This window comes from Rhinolophus sinicus, chromosome 16, assembly GCF_057876585.1.
Source record: "Rhinolophus sinicus isolate RSI-liver-muscle chromosome 16, RSI-T2T, whole genome shotgun sequence".
Lineage (NCBI taxonomy): Eukaryota > Metazoa > Chordata > Mammalia > Chiroptera > Rhinolophidae > Rhinolophus > Rhinolophus sinicus.
The window spans coordinates 105,416,569-105,441,038 of NC_142516.1; the positions used below are offsets into that span (position 1 = coordinate 105,416,569).

A 24,470-nucleotide genomic window follows, 5' to 3' on the forward strand; every position below is an offset into this window, starting at 1 on the left:
AGCTTGTCTATGTCTACAAAATATCCTGGTGCGATTTTGATAGGAAACGCATTAAACCAACAGATCAATTTGAGAATCAGCATCTTTACTAAGTTGAATCTGCCAATTCATGACCATAGTATATGTCTCTCCATTTACTTAAGTCTCACTCGATTTCTTTCATCAGCATCATAGTATTCAGCATATAAATCCTGTACATGTTTTGTTAATGTATACCAAAGTACAGTGATACCTTTTTTCGAACATAATCCGTTCTGGAAGACCATTAGAGTTCTGAAATGTTCGAAAACTGAGGCATGGTTTCCCCATAGAAAGTAATGCAAAATGGATTAATCCATTCCAGACCTTTAAAATCAACCCCTAAAACTGCAAATTTAGCATGAATTTTACTATCTAATGATACCATAGGATCCATATAATTTATGGCATTCATAAACCAAAATGTTCGTCAACAGAGACGTTAGAAAACCGAGGTACCACTGTATTTTATTTTCTTTGGAGTCATTATAAATGGCACTATGCTTTTAATTTTGGTGTCTTCATGTTCACTGTTAGTATATATAAGTGACTGACTTTTATGTGTTGACCTTGTATTCTGTGGTCTCACTGAAGTCACTTACTAGTTAAAGGAGCTTTTTTGTAGATTCTTGGGATTTTCTAGATAGAAAATCATATTATCTGCAAACAGGGACAGTTTTATATCTTCTTTTCCAAACTACATGCCTTTTATTTCTTTTTCTTGACTTATGGCACTGGCTAGAACTTCCAGTACTACATTAAATAAGAGCAGTGAGAATGGACAACCTTGCCTTGTTCCTGGATCTTAGGGTGAAAGCATTCAGTGTTTTACCATTAAGTATGATGTTAGCTATGGGTTTCTGCAGATGGTGTTTATCAACTTGAGGTAATTCCCCTTTATTTCTAACTTGTTGAGAGTTTTATCAGGAATGGATGTTAGATTTTGTCAAATGCTTTTTTTGCATCAACTGATATAATCACTTTTTTTTTCTTGTTAATATGGGGAATTTACGCTATTTTAAAAATGAGACATTTTACTAAAAAGTCAAACAACTAAATCAAGTGCCAGATCTTATCAGTCAAGTGGGACATTTTGGTGGTGGTTTTCTTTACGTAGGAACTAAATGTCCCCCAGATCTAATGACAGTAAAGTCCTATGGCATATATGATTGATCAATCATCAACAGAAAGTTTTATCAAATTTAATATAATGAGCCTAAAAGTAAACAATAAAGTTAAAAATGCCATTGACAGGTTTTGGACTGATTTTCAACTTATGAGGCATTATTTACTTAACATTTACATTGAATGGCATTACAGCATAATGCTTAAGACCTTAGCTCTGCCATTTATCAGCTGTGTGATTTTAGGCAAGTTATTTAATTCCCATGTAACTGCACAACGTAAGATAAAACAGAAATACTAACTTCTATGTAAGTGTTAATGCGTAAGGGCTTAATTAAGAAAGTAAGAACTCAAAGAAGTAAAAGAAAACAAAACAGGTCAAACAAAAAAAAGTTTGAGGCCAGTAAAACAGTATATATTAACAACTAGATCTTACCCTCAATTTGATAAGCGTTATTCAAAGTATGGTTCTTGGACTGACTAAAAGTCCTCAGAACTATTTGTTACAGGTCTGCTACAAGATAAGGAGCTTGAGCCAGAAATCAACTGTAAAACTAAACACACTGTTTAGTTCCTTTTTTTTCTTTACTTATTTAGGCAGAAAGACTTTCTTGGTAAAGGAAGCAGTGCCTTGTCTAATATTTTGATGCAAGTCCCCTAATTTGTCACAGATCAGGAATTTTGAGTATGTATTTTTCTTAAAACCTCAATAAATGATTTAAATATAAGCAAAATTTAAGATAACATAATTCAGTTTAATTCCTGAATATTGACATTTAATGAGTACCAACGATATGTTCAGAATTTGATTAGTCATTTTGGGATAGGCTGGGAAACTTGAGAGTATTTCGGGTGGGAGGTGGGTGAGAATGTGGTTATTACCTTTCGAAGCTTACAAGCTAATAGAAATGGGTAAGCTCACCTATGAAACTTTGGGGATTAGCTTTATTTTCTTGTATTTTCAAGAATCTCAGTGTCAGTAATAACACTGTGATTTTCTCCTCAATGGAGATAGAGAAATAGCAAGGCTAGAATTAGAGACAGACACTCTGACGATAAAGAGTGAAGGAATCCTCTCTTGAAATGCTCTCCAAACCTCTGTAGAATCGTATCAAAATCAATTAAGCTTTGTCTGAAGTTTAAGCTTTGTTTCAGGAAGGGTTCACTTTCTGCTGCTTACTCAAGGAATTCTGAAATATGAAATAAGAGATTATTTCATATTTGAAATAATGAAATATGAAATAAATATGAGATTTCTTTAGTTAATTTCATTTTTGGTCCTACAAGGATGTTCAGGAATTATTTGTGTTAATTGGAAAGGAAACGATGTTATCCAGAAGACAAGAAAAGAGATAAGACATCTCTCTAAGGTGCCCAAAGTGCATACTAAAAAAGATATGCTCTGACAAGCAAGAAGTTTTAATTCTACAAATTAAATACAGAATACAGACTAACTATAGAAGGAGGAACACATAACGAAATGTAAACATAAGTGAATAGCTTAAATTTATAAGCATATTATTAGAAGGGCTAAAAACTTTAAAACAAGAGGAGGATTCTGACTAATACCAGGGCCAATATAAAAGTTTTATCGTTGCCTTCCAATCACGAGAAGTTAAGGCCCATATCTGGGGATAAAAGATGATGTAAGGTTAACAGATGACTAAATAATTACTTAATTCCAATTTTATTCTTATTGCCGTTATTAAAGAGAATGATACATGATCAATGAAAAACCAGACACAAAAGGTACACCCCATTCTACTTATATAAAGTTCAAAATACACAAAATGATTCACAGTGTTAGAAACCAGGGTAACAGTTACCTTTGGGGGAAAGTAGTAACTGCAAGGGGCCTTGGGATACAGGTAGTGTTCTCTTTCTTGATTCAGGAACTGGTTATACAGATGTGCTTACTTTGTGAAATTCATCAAGCTGTACACTTAAGATGTGTTGACATTTTTGTATGTATGTTACATGTTAATAAAAAATTAAAAAGACAAAAAAGCCAAGTCCAACGTGTTGACATTGGCAAGGAGCTCACCTTATTCACTTTATTAGGCTTAGTTCACTTCTCTGGTCCAAATGACCAAACGATATCAAAAAACTTGAAAATGTGATTGCCAAATCACTGTTATTAATCTGTAAGTATCCATGAAAAAGAAGTTGAAAGAACAACTGGAATTAGCAAATATGTTTTCAAATTTAATTAAAAGTGGAATGGAAAATGGGTACAGGAAAATGGATTTCAGGATCCACACTATACCAATGAATAACATCATTAACGGGCATCAATTCTGACACAAAGTGGGCATTATATAAATACTTATTAAATAAATAAATGCACAGATTGATTTAAGTGTAGTGACTCACTGAGAAGAGTGTACTCTCAGAATCAAAACCTTCCTTCTCTCTAAAACTGAAAAGTTTCAAAATTATAATTTAATATAGGAGTTTAGGCGTGAATTAGATCAAGAAAAAGATCTAATCTTAGACAAAAACAAAGATTTGAAAATAAATTTCAATTTTATTTTTAAAAACATACATGCATGTAGAGATAATTAATTACGTGATTTTCTTGATTGGCAATTAAAATATGTGCTTCAAATAAAATGTGCGTGCATGAAAACAAAATCTGATGAAGGTAACTCTAAACTCCAAAAATAATGGAAAAAAAATATAATAAATTTTAACAGCAGTTGCATTTAATTGGTAAGATATTGGTAAGATTATTCTTTTATTTATTTTTCTAAAATATCTTTAGCAGGTATGTACAACTACATGAGGAAGGTAGAGGAATCCTGTCCAGCATACAGCCCACAGAAAGAAAATATTAAGAAAAAAACGAAAGAGTATCTAACTTCAACCGGACGTTGTGAAGAATATCGATGATGGTGGTTAAAGTACTTTTACACCGTACCTAGGACCTCAATAAATAAAAGTATATAAATAAACTACTTATATATTATAAATTACTTAATAATATATTTTTATGCTGTGTGGTTTTAGGGATGACCACTAATTTGTTATATTTTCATTATTCGAGTTACACAGAATTTTAACATAAAAATCTCCTAATTTTCATTAAATACAAATCACCCTTACCTTTCGCAGTTCAACTGTCACTTCATTTCTGTGTCTTCGCATTGTCTAAAAAGAAAAAGAAAAATCACGTATTTAAATATTGACACTGCTAGTATATAAATTTAAAATTAAAAAAATTTTCAAGTTAATTTATTAAAGATTGATTAGTTTTAGACTTTAAATAATAAACTATAGGAGGTTAAAAAGCCAAAACTCGTATCTATTCTACTTTTGTGGAGAGCAGGAGGTGGAGCTTGGGTGCCTAAGATCCATTCTCCTTTCCTAATTGTACCCAGGCTTCCTTGGGGAACTATATACTCTCCCTTGTGTACAGTCTTGATGGAACTGCCTCTTAAAGTATCACCTCTCCTAGCATGAGACTCAAACTAGGAGAATACAACTCTCTCCCTCATAACTGAATTGTGAGTTAAGTGGAAAGAAAAATAAAAAAGGGCGGCACAGGACCAGGCAGCGAATAATGTCTGTACGTTGAACTTGCTCTATTCCCAGGTCTCCGGTAACCCTACTCATTCTGTGAACTAGCCCACATTTTCCCAGTAAGTTATGGTTTTGCTTAAATCAGCAGAACTGGTTTTTGATGTTTGCAACCCATGAATTCTATCACATATCACAAATGATTCATATTTTAAAAAAGTAAACAACCCAATGTCATGGCCTTAAAATCACATGAAAATAAAAATGAAAAGTTTGGGGAGATACTTTGTATCAAAAGGTAAAGAAGTATCCTAAGTTTACTGAGTCTCTATCAGGCATGTCTCAATCAGGAATTTATTGCAAGGATCAGATATCCCCTCTCCCCCTGATGTACTGATATGATGGATCATTTTATTACATACATGATAAAATTTTTACATTTTTGGAATCAAAATTACATAAAGGTTAATGGTCAGTATATTAAATACACATCCACATTCAGTATGCTATTTTATTTAATAATTTTTTGTTATGGTATCTGTCAAATTTGTTTAAACTGTAGTGATAAATTAATCCCTTTTTAGGGGGAAAAAAATCCTTGGAAACCAAATTTTAAAGTTTGTTAACTATACTGAAATATTAATCTAGATATAAGCTTATGCTTATAGATATATGTTAAATGTAAATAAAACTGCCAAACAAAATCCAAATTAGTAGCATTCATTTAATGTGATGGAATAATGCACTGATACAACTATTATCACTAACAGGGTTCAAAAGTAGAAAGACAAAGCCTTGAATCTATATTTAATATAAAATGGCAATAAATGTTTAGCAATCTTCAAATACCAATATTAATGAAATGTTATGATAACTCTGTAAGCTGTCTTTACAAACTGCACCATTGTTAAAATTTGCCTGTATGAATAGCTAACCCAATTGTTACTAGAACTGAGAAGAAAAAATATTGTCATTGCAATAACTACTACCCTTAATTATTTATGATTATAAGATGGTACATAACAGAAAGAATATCCAGATAGCACATCCCCTACAAAATATAATCAAGTTACTGCTATTCTGTAATTCACATTAAAATATTTCAGCATGGGTAAAGGTGGTGAGTTACCTTCTGAAGTACCCTAAATGAGGAATCCGCACTTCAAAGGGGGTTAGTTAACATTTGAAGCACCCATATCAGGAGTTAGCTCCCAGTTAGTAAGTGCTCGGAATATCAACATCTGAATTTAGATACTGGTTTGTTAATTAGTATAAGGGGTGTTGAAAATAATTTTGTATTGATGAAATAGAATTGTTCAAGATACATGGACTGATGGGAAATATTGTACAGGTGCCTTGATTGTTGTGTTTGCAGTTTCAGAATCTGGCAAGCCCTGCAGTCTACCTTCAGAGAAGCGTTTGAGTTTAGGCCCTCCCCCTTTGATTGTGTATCCCATCCCCACTTGGAGAATTCTGTCACCTAATCTGATCACACCTTTGTGGTAACTACCTATGGTTGAAGTTTTATTGCAAGGTGGTAATCTAGTGTCTAAAAGGGCGAAACTCCTAGAACAAGCTTGCGACTGCTTGCTAATACATGTTTGTATAGGTAGAATTTTAGCAATGGCTTGTTTTATTGTAACTCACTGGTAGTAAAAATTCTTAGGAAAAAACTTCTATTACCCACACCTATCTCTAACAGTTAAAGATCTCTTATTCACCCAAAAGCACCGTAGGAGCACACATGGCGAGTGGCCTCGGTCAGTCAGCAGCAGGTACCGACTACTACGACTACTACGACTACTACGTACGACACAAGGACCTCTGAGTTGGTCATGACTTACTCTGTGTGACTGTGCAAAAGGCTCCTCTTTAGGCTCCTCCCTTACATTCTTCCCAAGTGATCTCATCTACTGTCATGTCTTAAATTACTTTTTGATGACCCCTTCCAAAGACATATCTTTAGTTCAGCCCTCTCACTTGAGCTCCAAATCTGTAAGTACAATATTTATTCACTCAACAAAAATTTATTAAATTCACCTAAAATGTATCAGGCAATAGCCTGCATCTAGGAGACAAGTATAGAATTTATAATCTAGGACTGCGGTCGGCAAACTGTAGCCTGTAAACCGAATCTGATGGGTGGTTTTCGTAGGGCCTGACAGGAATGGTTTTTACATTTTAAGTGTAAGTGATTATATTATAAATAACAATAAGTATCTCATTAATAATCTTATTTTTGTCTCTTAGTTCCCAAAGCCTAACATATTTACTATCTGTACTTTTAGGAAAAAGTTTGCCAACAACTGGTCTAATAGAAAAGAAGGTAATAATAAGCAGTAATGTAAATGTGTTAAATGTTAAGATAGAAAAGTAAATGAAGTTCTATGTTGGAAGAAGACATGGTTAAGAAATGGCTCCCTGAAGATTAAAGTGTGTGTGTGTGTGTGTGTGTGTACACATGCATGTGTGTTTAGGAGCAGAGGAAAGATTGTTACAAGGCCTCATATTCAGTGTGCTTACAAATATCATACCTAGTCCCTCTCAAAAACACCCACTGCCCCCCCAAATACTACCTACTCTTCCACAAGTACTCCCAGTACGTATTAGGAAACAATACAACCATCCAGTTACAAAACCCTAACCTGGGAGATCATCCATGTCTACTTACTCTCTCATTCTTTGACAACCAATAAGCCACCAAAATAGGATTCGAACTTTCTAGCTCGGCTGCCACTATCCTAGACCAAGCTACCATCACCTCACCTGGATCACTACAGTAAGCCTCCTACCTAATCTCCTTCTATGCAGTGAATCAATTTTCCACAATGCAGTCAGTGTTCTTTTGAAATGCAAACCCACGTTATCTTGAATAAAACCTCTAATTTTTTAAAATCTGGAATCCCCCATCCAAATGACCAGGACAGCCAAACCAAAACTCCATGGACAAAATCTATAAAACTGGGTGACAAGGTAACCCATGAATTCTCAAATACAAGCAGGGTCTGGTTAAATCACCAACTGTAGATTCACATGGTATCAGCATGTATGCAGAAGAAAACAGAAAGGCAGAAATAATAGGGCAATTGAAGGACTTGATGACAGGTAAACTCAAAACCATGAAAGAGTTCAGAAAGGTTACTTGAGAATAGCTGCAAATGGAAGGGATCTTTTGCACATGCCAACAGTGTAAGGTATGATAAGGCTAGACTTAAAACTAGGGGCTAAAGTTTCCCTTCCTGGAGAAAGCCCTAAACAGAAAAGAAACTTCTGGGAGAAGAATACCAAGTAAGACAGGCATACTTGTAGAAAAGAAAAGAGAGGGTCCAGATAGAAGTGGGTTAGTGAGACAGAGCCAGATCTCAGAAAATAGGAAGCTGTATTTTCTTTTATCACTTTGTAAAAAACAATAGAAGAAGGGAGTCCAGCGTGGTAAAGCGAGAAAAGCTATCTCAACCTATCCCTTGCTTGGAAAAGCTTAGGAAAACCTATTATTAAATGAACAGAAAAGGACTTGGGTGAAATTCCATGCTATAAGAAATGGGATAATGAAGAGTAGAAAGTTGATGTCAAACACCTACAAAAATGTCAAAACAGGTAAAAACTGTATTCCAGAAAAGAATAGAAAACGTGAAAGAACATTATAAATCGGAATAAGAACAACCAAGAAATAAGGTGTTATAAATCAGGAAAGAATTCGAAAAAAAAAAAAAATATATATATACATATATACATATATATTTCAGAAAAAAATATTTAACCAAGAACAACCATAAGATCCAATACACAACATGTAATGCTTAAGATATACAGAACGTGCAAGGAAATAATTTTTTTTTTAATAATTTTATATTTTTGTCAAACATATTTTTTTTTTCCAGGACTTTATTGGGGAACAGTGTGTACTTCCATGACTTTTTTCCTAGTCAAGTTGTTGTCCCTTCAATCTTAGTTGTGGAGGGTGCCATTCAGCTTCAAGTTGTTGCCCTTTCAGTCTTAGTTCTGGAGGGTGCAGCTCAGCTCTAGGTCCAGTGGCCTTGCTAGTTGCAGGGGACGCTGCCCACCATCCCTTGCGGGAGTCGAACCAGCAACCTTGTGGTTGAGAGGACGCGCTCCAACCAACTGAGCCATCTGGGAACTCAGTGGCAGCTCAGCTCAAGGTGCCGGTTCAATCTTAGTTGCAGGGGCACTGCCCACCATCCCTTGTGGGACTCGAGGAATTGAACTGGCAATCTTGTGGTTGAAAGCCCACGCTCCAAGACACTGAGCCATCCGGGAGGCAGCTCAGCTCAAGATGCCATGTTCAATCTTAGTTGCAGGGGGCCACCATCCCTTGCAGGATGCGAGGAGTTGAACCGGCAACCTTGTGGTTGAGAGCCCACTGGCCCATGTGGGAATCAAACCGGCAGCCTTTGGAGGTAGGAGCACAGAGCTCCAATCACCTAAGCCACCGGGCCGGCCCCAAGGAAATAAATTTTTAATCAAAAAGAAATGATAGTAGACTGGCTTCCGCATCATGGTGTAGTGAGAAAACCTCGTCTGTCCTCTTAGTTATAAACTGAACAACTATAACTCAACACACAAACACTTCTGAGAGATCTACGCATTGAGACATCTAAATGTGGAAGTGTTAATGGGGTGAGCAGGGAAGGCAGGACCGGGGAAGGACAAAGATGGGAGCTGCAGGTGCAGTCTGGACTTGCCACAGCCCCAGTGAATGTGGTAGCAGTGGAGGGTCTGATTGCAAAGCCACGCAGGAGACCAGAGGGGCAGAGGAAGCATTCTGGCCTTAGTGGCAGTACACATTGAAGCTGAGCCCAGGGACACGGGCAAAGAGGCAGTGCAATGGGTTGTGGCTGCAGTCAAGCAGCTGCCATCACCAGGGAGAAAAAAGCTGCAGACGTGGAAACCTCCCCATTCCACCTCACCCCCCAGTGGGGGCAGGTCATAAAGGGGCAGAAACAACATCCCAGCCAGAGTGACCTGTACCCATGGCTAAACACAGTGGAAAAAACAAAGCTGCAGACTCAGAACTTGCCTGCCCCCTACCCACCCACCATAGAAGTGGAACTACGTAGAGGCAGCTTGTGGCTTCTGGTTGTAGAAAAGCAACACCAGTAATTCACACAACTGGAGCCCATCACCCACCACACAGCACCACAGGGGTGGTGCCCCGAGACTGAGATAATCTGGTCACAGAGGGGATACACACCTCCAGGAATATGGGGCATTTTCTACAGGTGAGGCAACACCCCCCCACAGAGATCCTGAAAGTGCAGATAAGAAAAAACAAAACCTTGTGCTACAGCACCACCTAATGGAAAATAAAAGAAAGCCCTTGACTTATCAGCTTGCTAAATGTTTAAAAGCAACAAGTCCTGAAAAGAGATTTCAGTCCCTCAAATATCCAGGCAGAGAAATAACCCATCAAATACCATGAATAACCAAGATAACAAAGTAGTTCATAAAGAAATTTTTTAAATCTCCAGAAAATAAACTCAAAGATATGGAAGATTGTGATTTAATTGACAGATAATTCAAGGCTGCAGTTCTGAAAAAAAACTCAATAAAATACAAAAAAAAAAAAAAAAACCTCAGAAAGGCACTTCAATGAGCTCAAGAATAAAATCAACAAACAAAAGGAGTACTTTACCAAAGAGATGGAAACTATAAAAAACAACCAAACAGAAATTTGGGAACTGAAGAACTCAATAAATGACATGAAGAATGAATTAGAGAGATTAAGGAATAAAGTCTACCAGATAGAAGAAAGATTTAGTGATCTTAAAGACAGAAATTTAGAAATGACTCAGGTGGAAGAAGAGAAGAGAACTGTGAGTTAAAAAAATGAAAGCGCTCTATAAAAGAAAGCTGGAAAAACCACAAATATGTGGAGATGAAACAACATGCTACTGAACAACTACTGGGTCAAAGAAGAAATAAAAGAAGAGACCAAAAGCTACATAGGGATAAATGAGAATGACAATGACATACCAAAATTTGGGATGCAGCAAAAGCAGTACTAAAAGGCAAGTTTACAGCATTACAGGACTACCTCAACAAAAAAGAAAAATCTCAAATAAACAACATTTAACATTTCAACTTAAATAACTAGAAAAAGTAGAATAAAGCCCAAAGTCGGTAGAAGGGAATAAAAATTAGAGGAGAATTAAACAAAACAAAGAACAAATAGACTAAGTAGAAAAAAATTAATGAAACAAAGAGTTGGCTCTTAGAAAAGATAACGTTGACAAAATTCTGGCTAGACTAAGGAAAAAAGAAAAAAAAGACACAAACAAATAAAATCAGAAATGAAAGTGAAGTTACAAGGGACACCACAGATATACAAAGGATTATGCAAGAATACTATGCAAGACTGTATGCTACCAAATTTGGTAATCTAGAAAACAATGAATAATTCTTAGAAACATATAACCTTCCTAGTCTGAACCATGAAGAACTGGAAAACTTAAATAGACCAATCAACAGTAAAGAAATTGAAACAGTCAACAAAAACCTCCCAAAAAACAGAAGTCCAGGACCACATGGCTTCAGTAGTGAATTCTACCAAACATTCAAAGAAGGTTTAATACCTGTTCTCAAAATTTCCCACAAAATTGAACAGAGAATACTTCCTAACTAATTTTATGAGGCCAACATTACCCTTATACCTGGCAAGGACAACACAAAATAACAGGCTGATAACAGGATGAACAAAGATGCAAAAACCCTAAACAAAACACAGCAAATCAAATACAACAATACATTTAAAAGGTAATACATCACAATCAAGTGGAGTTCATTCCAGGGATGCAAGGATGGTTTGACATATGCAAACCAACTGATACACCACATTAACAAACTATAAGAAAAAAAATCACGTGATCACATCAATAGATTCAGAAAAGCATTTGACAAGGTACAACATTCGTTTATGATTAAAACACAATCAAATGGGTACAGAAGAAAAGTACCTTAACATAATAAAGGCCATATATGACAAACCCTCAGCTAACATTATACTCAAAGGTGAAAAGCTAAAAGCTTTTCCTCTAAGATCAGGAACAAGACAAGTATGCCCACTCTCACCATTGTTATTCAATACAGTACTGGAAGTCCTAGCCAGGACAATCAGGCAAGAAAAAGAAAGAAAAGGCATCCAAACTAGGAATAAAAAAGTAAATTGTCACTTTTTGCATATGTCATGATTCTATATAGAGAAAACTCTAAAGACTCCACCAAAAAAAAAAACGATTAGAAACAATAAATACAGTAAAGTTGCAGGATACAAAATCAATGTACAAAAATCTGTTGCATTTCTATATCCTAACAATGAAATATCAGGAAAAAAAAAAAAAGAGAAGAAGAATTCTACTTGCAATTGCAACAAAAAGGATAAAATACCTAGGAATAAACAAAGGAAAAGGAAAAACTGTAAGACATTGCTGAAAGACATTAAAGACAAAGAAGAGCAAAGATATTTTGTGTTCATGAATTGAAAGAATCAATATAGTTTAAAATGGCAACGTTGCCTAAAGCAAGACACAGGTTTAAGGCAATCCCCATCAAAACCCCAATGGTATTTAAAAAAAAAAAAAATTGAACAAAAAGATCGTCAGATTGGTATGGAATCACAAAAGACCCCCGAACAGCCAAAACAATCCAGAGATAAAAGAACAAAGCCAGAGATATCATACTCCCTGACTTTATACTACAAAGCTACAAAAACCAAAACTGTATGGTATTGGCAGAAAAATGGACACACAGACAACTGGAACAGAATTGAGAACCACATGTATATGGGCAACTAATTTTCGACAAAGGAGCTAAAAACACAATGAAAAAGGAAAGCCTCTGGGTGGGGGGTGGGGGGTGGGAGATGAAGGTAAGGGGGGATCAAATATATGGTGATAGAAGGAGAATTGACTCTGGGTGATGAACACACAATGGGATTTATAGATGATGTAATACAGAATTGTACACCTGAAATCTATGTAATTTTACTAACAATTGTCATCCCAATAAATTTAATAAAAGAAAAAAAAAGGAAAGCCTCTTCAATAAATGGTGCTGGGAAAATTGGAAAGCCACATGCAAAAGAATGAAACTAGACTACTATCTGACACCATACATAAAAATTAACTCAAAATGGATAAAAGACTTAAAATAGACCTAAAAAAAGACCTAAACAATAAAACATATGAGAAAATAAAGGTACTAAACTTACAGACCGTGGTCTTAGAGGGTTTTCTCTGAACTTGATCCCAAAGACAAGGGAAGTAAAAGCAAAAATAAATGAATGGGACAACATCAAATTAAAAAGGTTCTGCACAGCAAAAGAAACCATCAAGAAAACAAAAAAGTAATCAATGGAATAGGAGACGATATTTGCAAATGATACCTCCAAAAAGGGGCTAATATTTAAGGTATATAAAGAACTAATACAACTCAACAACAAAAAAATCCAATTAAAAAATCGGTGAAGGACATGAACAGACACTTTTCCCAAGAAAACATACAAATGGCCAACAGTTACATGAAAAGATGCTCAACTTCACTATCTATGAGGGAAAGACAAATCAAAACAGTGAAATACCACCTTACACCTACTAGAATGCCTACTGTCACTAAGTCAAGTAATAAGTGTGGGAGAGGATGTGGAGAAAAAGGAACCTCATACACTGCTGATGGGAATGTAAATTGGTACAGCCATTATGAAAAACAGTATGGAGGTTCCTCAAAAAATTAAGAATAGAGCTACCACATGACCCAGCAATTCCTCTTCTGGGTGTCTACCTGAAAAAACTTGAAAACATGTATTCGTAAAGATGTAAGATGTACATATCCCTATGTTCATTTCAGTGTTTTTCACAATAGCCAAGACATGGACACAACCTAAGTGTCCTTTGATGGGTGACTGGATAAAGAAGATGTGGTACATATACACAATAGAATACTACTCTGCCATAAAAAAGGATTAAATAGTGCCATTTGTGAAAACATGGATGGATTGTGAGAGTATCATGCTAAGCAAACTAAGACGGAAAAGGACAAGAACCATATTATTTCACTCATATGTGGGATATAAAACAGAAAGTAACAAACAAAACCAATAAACTCATAGATACAACAGTATAGTGGTTACCAGAGGGGAAGGGGCATGGAGGATGAAGAGGATAAAAGGGGTCAAAATATGGTGATGGAAGGAGACTACATTTTGAGTGGTGAACACATAATGCAATATACAGATGATGTACTGTAGAACTGTATACTTGAAACTTATGTGTTGTTATTAACCAATAAATTTAAAAAAATAAATGAAGATGAAAATTCAAGTGAAAGTGACAATACAGAAGATCCTAAATTCATGTAATTCGTGTATACTTGAAACTTACGTGTTATTATTAACCACAAATTTTAAAAAATAAATGGAGATGAAAATTCAAATGAAAGTGACAATAAAGATCCTAAATTCACGTAATAAGGAGTCCTTAAAGAGGAAAACCAAAGCAATAAAACACAGCAATATTAAGATATAAATTTTAAAATCCGTAATTCAAGAAAAAAATCCTGAAATTAGAAGACTTGAAATGAAATAATGAGTACACCAAGCACCTGGGAAATCAACCCAGAAAAATGAATACTGAGATATAGAAGTAAAACTCATGGATTTCCAAAAAGAAAGAGAGAGACACACCTCTGAACTTCAGGCCAAAAAAAAAAAAAAAAAAATCTAGTGATTTATAAGTTAGATTTAATAAGTTCAACAAGGTCACAGGATACAAGATAAAAACACAAAAATCAATTGTATGTCTATCTACTAGCAATGAACATATGGGCACTGAAATTAAAAACACAATCAATACCATTTATAATCTCAAAAAAATACATAGGTATAAACATCAAAATATCTATATAGGACACATGTTGAAAACTACACAGTACTGATAAAAGAATTCAAAGATCTAAAAAAATTGAGACATAATGTAGATTGGTAGACTCAACTTGGTAAAGATGTCAATTCTTCCCACAATGAAAAATAGGTTTAACCCAACTCCTCTAAAAAACCCAGCAATATTTTTTGTAGATACAGAAAAGATTATTCTAAAATTTACGTAGACACAGTCATTAGAATAACTAAGACAATTTTTAAAAATAATAATAAAGTAGGAGCAATCAGTCTAGTCTACCCAATATCAAGATTTATTATATAGCTATAGCAATAAACACTGTGTGATATTGGTGGAGAGACATATACAATGATCAATGGGACAGACTAGAGAACCCAAAATAGACCTACACAAATATGCTCAACTGATTTTTGACCAAGGTGTGAAAGCAATTCAATTGAGGAAAGATAGATTTTTCAACAAATGCTGCTGGAGCAGGTAGACACTGATAAATTATGAACTTCAATTTAAGTGTCATAATTTACACAAAAGTTAAGACAAAATGGATCACGCTTAAGTGTAAAATGATAAAACTTTTAGAAAAAAGAAAAATAAAGACATATTTGGGATCTGGAGCTAGCTAGGCAAACAGTTCTTAGGGTTGACCCTAAAAGCATGATCCATAAAAGGAATAACTGGTCAATTGGACCTCATCAAAATTAAAAGTTTTTGCTGAAAGCTTCCATGTGAAGAGGATGAAAAGAAAAGCTAAAGACAGAAAAAATATGTGCAAAACATATCCAATAAAGGACTAGTATCTAGAACATATAAAGAACACTCAGAACTCCACAGAATAAACAGGGCGAAAGAAATGAAAAGACTTTATCAAAGAGGATATACAGATGGCAAAGAAGCACAATAAAACATGTTTAATGTCATTAATTAGGAAAATGCAAATGAAAACCACAATGAGATAGTACTACACATCTATCACAACAGATAAAACAAATAACTGTGACAACACCAAATGGTGATGAGGATATGGAGAAATTCATGCATTGCTGGTGGGATTGTAAAATGGTACAGCCATCTGGAAAACACTTTCTTAAAAAACTAAATATGAGACCATAGGACTGAATAACTGTAATTCTGGACATTTATCCCAGAGAAATGAAAATTTATGTTCACAAGAAACCTGTACACAATGTTTATAGCCGCTTTATTCATAATAGCCCAAACCTGGAAACAACCCAGGTATCCTTCACATCTTAAACAAATGGTGATACATCCATACTATGCGATACATCCATACTATGGAATATTATCCACTAATAAAAAGGAATGAACTACTGATACAAGCAGCAAATTGGGTGAATTTCCAGGGGATTATGAAGGAAAAAAAACCCCACCACTCCCCAAAGGTTACATACCATATGATTCCATTTATACATCATTCTTGAACTATTAATAACAAAATTATAGAAAAAGAAAAGCTATTAGTGGTTGCCAGGGGTTGAGGAAGGGTAGGGGTGGGAGGAAGCAAGCATGGCTACAAAATGGCAACATGAGAGATCCTTGTGGTGATGGAAATGTTTTATATCTTGACAGGTACAAATATCAATATTTAACCATAGTGGTTCAAGATGTTACCATTGGGAGAAACCGGATAAAGGGTACATAGGATCTCTCTGTATTATGTTTTACAATTGCACGTGAATCTACAATTACTTCAAAATAAAGGCCAATTTTTAAAAACTGAAAAGAAAGGGTATACTTCACATCAGATGCTGAGAACAGGAAGAAGAGGTCACAACCAATTTCAATGATGCACATAATAGGGAATCAATATAACTAAAGAGAGGGTACTAAATAAAGCTAGCTACTGTTAACAAAAATAAAAACTTTCCAGAATACCAAAAATATACTGAAAAAAAAAATCACACAGAACTATTTTAAACATAAATACACAGGAATAGGAGAGAAGTAGGGTAAAGAGCTCAAAAAAACTATAACTAACTTTAGAACCATATGTAAATGAATAACATGTGTATGACAAAATTAAACTTTAAAAGAATAGCAATCCCTAAAAAGTTAAAAAAAAAAAAGAAAACTAATGAACCTAAGTGCTTATCTAGTTGGTGGTCGAGTAACACTATTCTATGCAACTTGTCAAAATAATTTGACTGTATATCTCCATTCAACACTAAAGACAAGAGAAGTACAAAGAAAACTCTAAACTGTTTTCAGTAATCCAATTACTAGTTGTAATATTGAGATTGTTGTTTATCTGGAATAAAGGAAATGAGTAATAATGTGATATTTAAATTCTATCATTCCCAATGTCAGAGAAAACCAAGAATTTCAGCCTGGAACAAGGAGATACAGATGTATGATTGAAGAGGTTTAGCAAAACACTGCGGTGTTGATTTTGAATTGGAAATATCATTATAAATATCAAATATATGCAAAATATCTTTTTTTTAAATTCCTAAATCTGTCAAAAATACCTAGGAGCCAACTTGCAGGGGCTCCAATTGGTCATGGATACAATTAGAGTATCAATAAGAATAATAACTACAATGAACCGTACATATGATTCAGAATGAATTCAGAAAATGAAAAAATAAAAATTCGTCATCATTGGAAGGTGCTAATGAACCATCTCATTATTCTGAAAACTGATAAATGTAGAGAATCAAGCACTCATTTTACCTTTACCTAAACAATTCTTATTATCATGGGGGTAAACTACCCAATTAATAAATGAGGGGAACTTTCTCTTTAAAATAGTATTCCAGCCAATAAAGAAGGAATGATAGAATTAGAATATCACCATTTTATAACTCCTAGTGAATTAAGAGATTTAGGCAATGTTCCTCAATGGTTGTCAACATTACAGAAAGAGACACTACTGGGAGAGAAAACCATCTCATGTGACGCACTCTTGTCCCCTCTACCCAAAATAATCTAAATCTGATTAAAAAAAAACTCCAGATTCAACAATGAATTTACAGAAAATACAGGAGAGATAAACATTGTTAAATGATACAAGAGACAAAATCCAGACTATGCACCTAGTTTCTTCAATAAACAAAATGCATGGGTAAAAAAAGAAACGTAAGATTAAAAGATTATAGATTAAAAAGGAGACTTCAAACTCATACCAACCAATCACAGTGAAGGTATAGACCTTTAGTTGCATCATGACCCAAACAAACCATTAAAAATATACAACATTTGAGACAACTGTAAATTTGATCAATGACTGGATACTTTGATAGTTTTAAAAGGAGTTATTTTTAGAGTTGGGTTTGTGTGTGGTGGAGAGGGAAAGGTAATAATGGCATGCAGTGATTTTATTTTTAGTATTATTTTAAATAACATACATAATTCTTAGTAACAAAAAATGTATTCTCGTATGTCACTTCTGGAAGACCTCATACTTTGAAAGGTTATATGTTTTATTCAAACTGGACCCTAGGTGTAACAGAAAAAATACTTATTTAATGTATTGTTGAACTCTTGTAAGTAATAAGAGGTCGGGGAGCCCGGAAGATTAAACCTAAGGGGAAAATCATAAAAGGTAAATATGTGAAAAGGACAGTATGAGGGGTAATAATCCACTTCACACTGGGAACAGAGTGTGTTAAGTCCTGGACCCGGACGCAGGACTGGAAAGCTAAGGCTTCTCATTTTAGCCAGAACCTTCAAGATGGCCAAAAGGACTTTCTCAACAGATGCAAACCTTCTCTGCAAAAAAGCAGTCCATTCGGCGCTGAGGATTAAGTAAAAGTCACCAAATATACAAGAAAATAAACCACTATACATAGAGTCATAACTAGAATCAACGGCAACAACCAAGAAGAATATAGGCCACTCCCCCTTGGAATTAGGATATGAGAATTAAGTTATGAAACATGAAATAACTACAGTAAATATTTAAAGAATAGAAAAAATGGAATTAAAAGTATCAGCAAGCCAGAAGACCAGATTTGAAAAAAACAAAAATGACCAGATTTGAAAAAAAAAGAACCAAAGAAAACTTTGAGATATGAAAAATAATTGTTGAAACAGTACTATAACCAAATTTAAGAATTCAACAGATGGATTTTACAGCAGATTTGATGTAGTTTAAGAGAGAATCAATGAACTATAAGGCAGGTCAGAAGAAACTATCAATTATCAAATATAAGAAGCAAAAAGATTATGAATACGGAAGAAAGAGGATACAATAAGAAAGTACAAAAGCTGTCTGGATTCCAGAAAAATAAGAGGCATTGAGTAGAAGCAACATTTAAAGAGACAGTGGTTGAGAATTTTTCCAGAACGAATGAAAAATACTGAATCACAGATTCCAGAAGCCCACCAAATTCCAAGTGGAAAATAAAAAGAAATCACAGTAATACTGCAGAGCACCAAAGAAAAAGAAAAAAGAAAAGAAATCCTAAAAACAGCCAGAGAAAAACAGATTATCTTTAAAAATCAACAGACTGAAAACTGACTTTTAAAAAATTCTCTATTGATTTTATTTGCCTTATAAATGGTTATATTTTATAGGTCTAACTTTTTAAACAAACTATAAAGTATACAGTTTTTATTTTTTAAACAGCATATCCCCATAGTTTTCCTTCCTAAAGCTTTTCAGTCATAGAAACAATTCCAGAATCACTTTAGTAAGATATACTCAATGGTTTTGACTGCATTTGTATAATTGACAGTTTACTAACATTTTGCCTTGTTAAAAACACAGGCCCTATAGAACATGTTTGTTGACATACAATTTGAGCGGGTTCTGGAGCCATCAGAAGCCTGTCAACCCAAGGTTAAGAATCTCTATAAAATAAATAATTTCAGAAAAGGACAGAATTTAGAGTGACGGAAGTATTCTACAACTAGATACGTGATGGTTGCACAACTGTAAAAATTTACTAAAATTCAAACTTAAAATGAGTGAGATGTATGGTATATAAACTGCATCTCAATAAACCTGTTTTTAAAAAATCATCTGCAATGAATATATTTATATATTTGTTCCTTGGGCTACTAACTGTTTTTCTAAGTATATCAACTGAAGCAAATGTATATTTTTGGAAGGAGAAAAAGGTAGGAGATTTTATAAGGATACAAAATTGACCTCTCAAGTGGTGATATAGTCAGAAAACTACAGCTCTGGGACAAAAAAATAAAAACCTAAAGGATATCGTGCTGATACTCAAGATTGCCACCCACTGGGTATCCATGTTTAAGGTATTCATGCCAAAGCTGATTCCTCAAAAGCAATGGAAGCCACAGGCAGTGAGAAATATTATTCAACAGGCTAAAAGAATACTAATTTTGAGCTCAGAATTCTAATAAAGGAATGATAGATTTTAAATACCACCATTTTACAATAGTTAATAAATTAATGGATCTAGACAATGATCAACAATGGTTGCAAATATCACACACACAAAAGATGACCTGATGTTATGTACCACCTAATAGAAATATTAATACCCAAGAAAATGAAAAGGAACCCATGGAATGGGAGAAAAGACTTGTAAATCATGTATTTGATAAGGGACTTGTAGCTAAGATATAAAGTGGACCCTTACAATTCAATAAAACAAGACAATTTTTAAATGGGCGAAGGATCAGAATAGACAGTTCTCCAAAGAAGCTAAACAAATGGTCAGTAAACTTATGAAAAGATGCTCAATGTAATTACCCATCAGAGAAATGCAAATCAAAACCACAATGAGACTTACTTACTAGGATGATAAAATAAAAAAGACAGAATAAGTACTCGTGAGGATATAGAGAAATTGGAACTCTGATATACTGCTGGTGTAATTATAAATGCAGTACGCAGTCACTTTAAAAAAGTCTGGCAGTTCCTCAAAAGGTGAAACACTGAGTTACCATATGACCCTGCAATTCTACTCCCAGGTGTATACACAAGACATATAAAAATATATGTCAGCACAAAACCTAGTACATGAATGTTTACTAGCAATGCTATTCACAAGAGCCAAGAAGAGAGCAACCTAAATATCCATCAAATGATGAATGGATAAACGCAAGGTAGTATACCCATACAATGGAATATCATTCGGCAATAAAAAGGAATAAAGTGCTGACACATCCTAATAAGGTGCAAGAATCTTAAAACATTATGCTAAGTCAAAGAAGCCAGTCACAAAAGACCACATATTATAAGATTCCATTTATATGAATGTCCTGAACAGGCAAATTACAGAAAGTAGATCAGTTGTTGCTTAGGTTTAGGGAAAGAGGGTGTACGGGAAGGGTGCAGGATGGGCAGTTACTGCGAAAGGGCATAAAGTTTCTTTCTGTGGTGACGAAAATATTCTAAAATTGATTGTGCTGATGGCTGCACAACTCTGAATATACTAAAATCCACCGAATACACTTTAAATGAGGGAGTTGTATGGTATGTGAAAATGTATGTGAATTACATCTCAACAAAAATTTTTTTAAAAGAATTATATAATACCACCTATAAGTCAGTTTTGGCAAATCAGTTAGTCAGTCAATCATATCAAGCCTCTATAGCTAACAATCAATTTACAGAAAATTCAGAGAACAGGACATATTTAAACATCATGCGATTCCAACCAGCAAAATCCAGGATAAACAACCCCAATTCTCTAACAACAAGCAATGAGGCAAAAAAGCAGGGAGGGGTGGTTCGGGAAATGGAGTAGGAACCTATGGATTTAAAGAGATTCAAGAGGCATCAACCAATCACAAAAAATGGACCTTATTTAGATACTGACCCAAACAAACTATAATGTGTTTTATACACTCATGTACATGTTTGTGTGTGTTAAATATAACAGACAATGGGGAAACCTGAACACTGAACTGGATATTTAATAGTAAACTACTACCATTAATTATGTTTAGCTGTAATTACATATACGGAAGCTAGATACGATAGAGATGGCACTGAAGACCACTGGGGAAAAGACACAGCTGGGCCAAATAACCATGTGGGGGAAACTGAAACTGGATACCTGCTATATCACCATACAGAAAAATCAATTCCAGAAGGTTTGAAAACTTATAAAAGCAACACTTTAAATTTTTACAGAAAAATACCATTATGAACCCTGAGTGGAGAAAGATTTCTTAAGTAGACATAATGCTAAAACCAAAAGAATAACTCCATTAAAATTTAGAATATTTGTTCTTTGAAAGATGCCACACGGAGAGTGAAATACCCGGAATATATAAACTACTCACCCATCAATAAGAAAAGACAAGAAAAGGCATTTCATAGAAGATGAAACAATAGTCAACATGAAAAGGTGGGTAACCTCACTAATCAGGAAAATGCAAATTCAGATGAGACAGTATTTTGCATTTAAGATTGCCAAACATTAATAGGTATAACATCACCAAGTGTTCATCAAAATGAGAGCAACTGGTAAAAAAGGTCAGTTAGTACAGCCATTTTAAGGAAACAATTTAGCAAAATCTGGTAAAGTTGAAAAATACCCAAGGATACAACAATTCTACTCCAAGGTATAAATCCCGCAGAAACTCTTGCATATGTGCACCATGAGACATACACAAGTTGTTTTGTTCATAATAGCAAAAAAAAAAAAAAAAAAAAAGTTGAAAGCAACTCAAATGTTCATTAAAATAAATGAACTGTGAGATACAACATTTATTACTCAGCAACAAGGATAAATGAGCCAGAGCTACATGAATGAATTCAGAATTGTAATGTAACATGAACAAATTAAAAAAACTTCATTTTTTCATATTATAAATATGACTATTTCACAGTATTTTTTATAAACCAACCAAGCAAAACTAAATACTATATATTATTTCAGGACACATATAAACGTGTATCATAAATCTAGAAAAGCAAAGTCATGATTTACACACATTTGTGACATTGGATTACTTTTGGTAGGAAGTGAGGAATGAGATTAGAGAGGAAAACACAGGTAGCTTTTGTTCTAGTTCTTAAATTGATTGGATTCATGGATATTTATTATTGCTTCAAAACTTGTACCTGCATTACTATTTTTGTATATCAAATAACAATTTTTAAATGTTTAAAGAAAATAACACTACTGATGCACCACCAAGCATTCTGAACTGTCTGAGCTGTGATCCACTGACATTTTGCCTCCCCATCTTCCCTTGCGCCTGGCAGCATCAACATACCAAACCGCAGCCAGGCAAAGCATAAACTAATACCCACCAGATTTCAATTCACAGAAGATGATCCAAAAAGCACTGACAATCCCAATACCACCCCAGTGCGTAATTCGAATTCTCATTCACATTCTCATACTACCCTTTGCTCTGGGTTAGTAGTTCTCAAACTTGAGCCTGCATCAGATTAACCTGGCTCGAGCAGCAGGTCTGGGGTGAAGGTAAAGAATTTAGTTCAAACAAGATCCCAGGTGATATTGATGTTGATGCTGCTGGTCCAGGAACAACAGCTCTCAAGGGTAACATTTACGTAAAATACACAACACAATCATCACCAAAGTGGAAAGCATTAAAAAAACTGTACTGAGGAATTTTCCTCTAAGGTATGTATAAACAACATACACTATTTCACACACATTAAGTACATATACATTGGACCAACTACACGAGGGCACAGTTGATTGCACAACACCACGCATGTAGCTGGAAACATGTACCCCAGACTCAGCAGTCTAGGTTTAAATCCTGGCTCCCCACATGCAAACTTTCTATTTTGGGAATGTTACTGGCCTCTCTCCCTCAGCTTCTTTATTTTAAAACAAAGATAACAATGCCTCAGAGGGTTACTGAGACAAATTAATCAAATTCATGCTAAGAGTTTATGACGGGCAGAGTCTGCCCTGGAAAGCCCTCTGCAAACACTAGGTGTCTTCACCACTGTCAGCGAGGCTCCAATACCCCACGTGTCAGGGCTCACACCTCACAGATCGCTAGGCCACGTGAAGCCCACTGCGTCCACCCCGCTGTGGAAAAGGCTTATGCCATCTAACCAGATCACTTCCGTCCAGTCTCATTTCTGTCACCTTATATTTTTGAAGACTCTGGCTGTTTTCCTCTCCAAACCAAGTCGTGACAACATCCTGGTATTGTCAACAGTCCTTCAAACAACCCAGTTCCAGAGGCCGGTCAGGTACATACTGAAGGTTTGTTTTTCCCCTAAGTTTGAGTTTCACCATGACTCAAGATTCTTTCATTGAGAACCAGCCTCAAATCTGCCAGTCCAATGAGGATAAATTTTGGATATTTTACATTTCATTCAAAAACTTTGAAATGTTCAACATTTTAGTAAGAAATGGATAGACTTTCCCTTAAACACCATGTGCAGTGAGAGCTCTAATTTGAGGAATCTCTGACCCTCACAGCAAAACTCTCCCTAGATCCAATTAAGGCATTAAACGTTTTCCCATTAATTAGTCATTGGACAGATGGACCTAGATCCACAAAGATTACGTTAATCCCTTACTGCCTTTATTTTCTCCCAATTTATCAACCCCTTCCTGTTTTTGCTTCCTTCTTACATAGTCCTCATACTTCAACACTTCTGCTCCCTGTGCGTCTATCTTATTGGCCTGGCAAAAGCTAACCTTGGGACACTTCAATTCTCACTCCAAAAGCTGGGCTGCAAGAGACCAAAAAAAAAAAAAAAAAAAAAGACTCAACCTCCGTTATGGGTATTACCAATTCTAGGTCTCTAATCTCAATTAAGCTCTCAACACTTCCTGTTTGGAAATCTTTGCAGGCTTCCCTACTTAGGTTTCCTACAAAAAGCTATTGCTCTCAAGCCCCCTATTTGCTAAGAAACAGAAAGCATGAGAGAGTAGCAAATCCCTCAACTTCTATCCAAACCTCCCCAATAAATAACCTGCATCCTCAAACATCCCCGCATCCTTTCATCCAATC

General features: G+C 34.9%; 1 protein-coding gene across 2 annotated transcripts in view; it reads right to left on the bottom strand.

Moving 5' to 3' along the window:
* KPNA3 (karyopherin subunit alpha 3) overlaps positions 1 to 24,470 on the bottom strand; it is a 100,609-nt gene that overhangs the window by 43,323 nt on the left and 32,816 nt on the right. For both annotated transcript variants that reach the window (XM_074329927.2, XM_074329928.2), the window contains exon 2: positions 4,249 to 4,293. In XM_074329927.2, the coding sequence (XP_074186028.1) occupies positions 4,249 to 4,293 (45 nt within the window). The remainder of the gene's footprint in view (positions 1 to 4,248; positions 4,294 to 24,470) is intronic.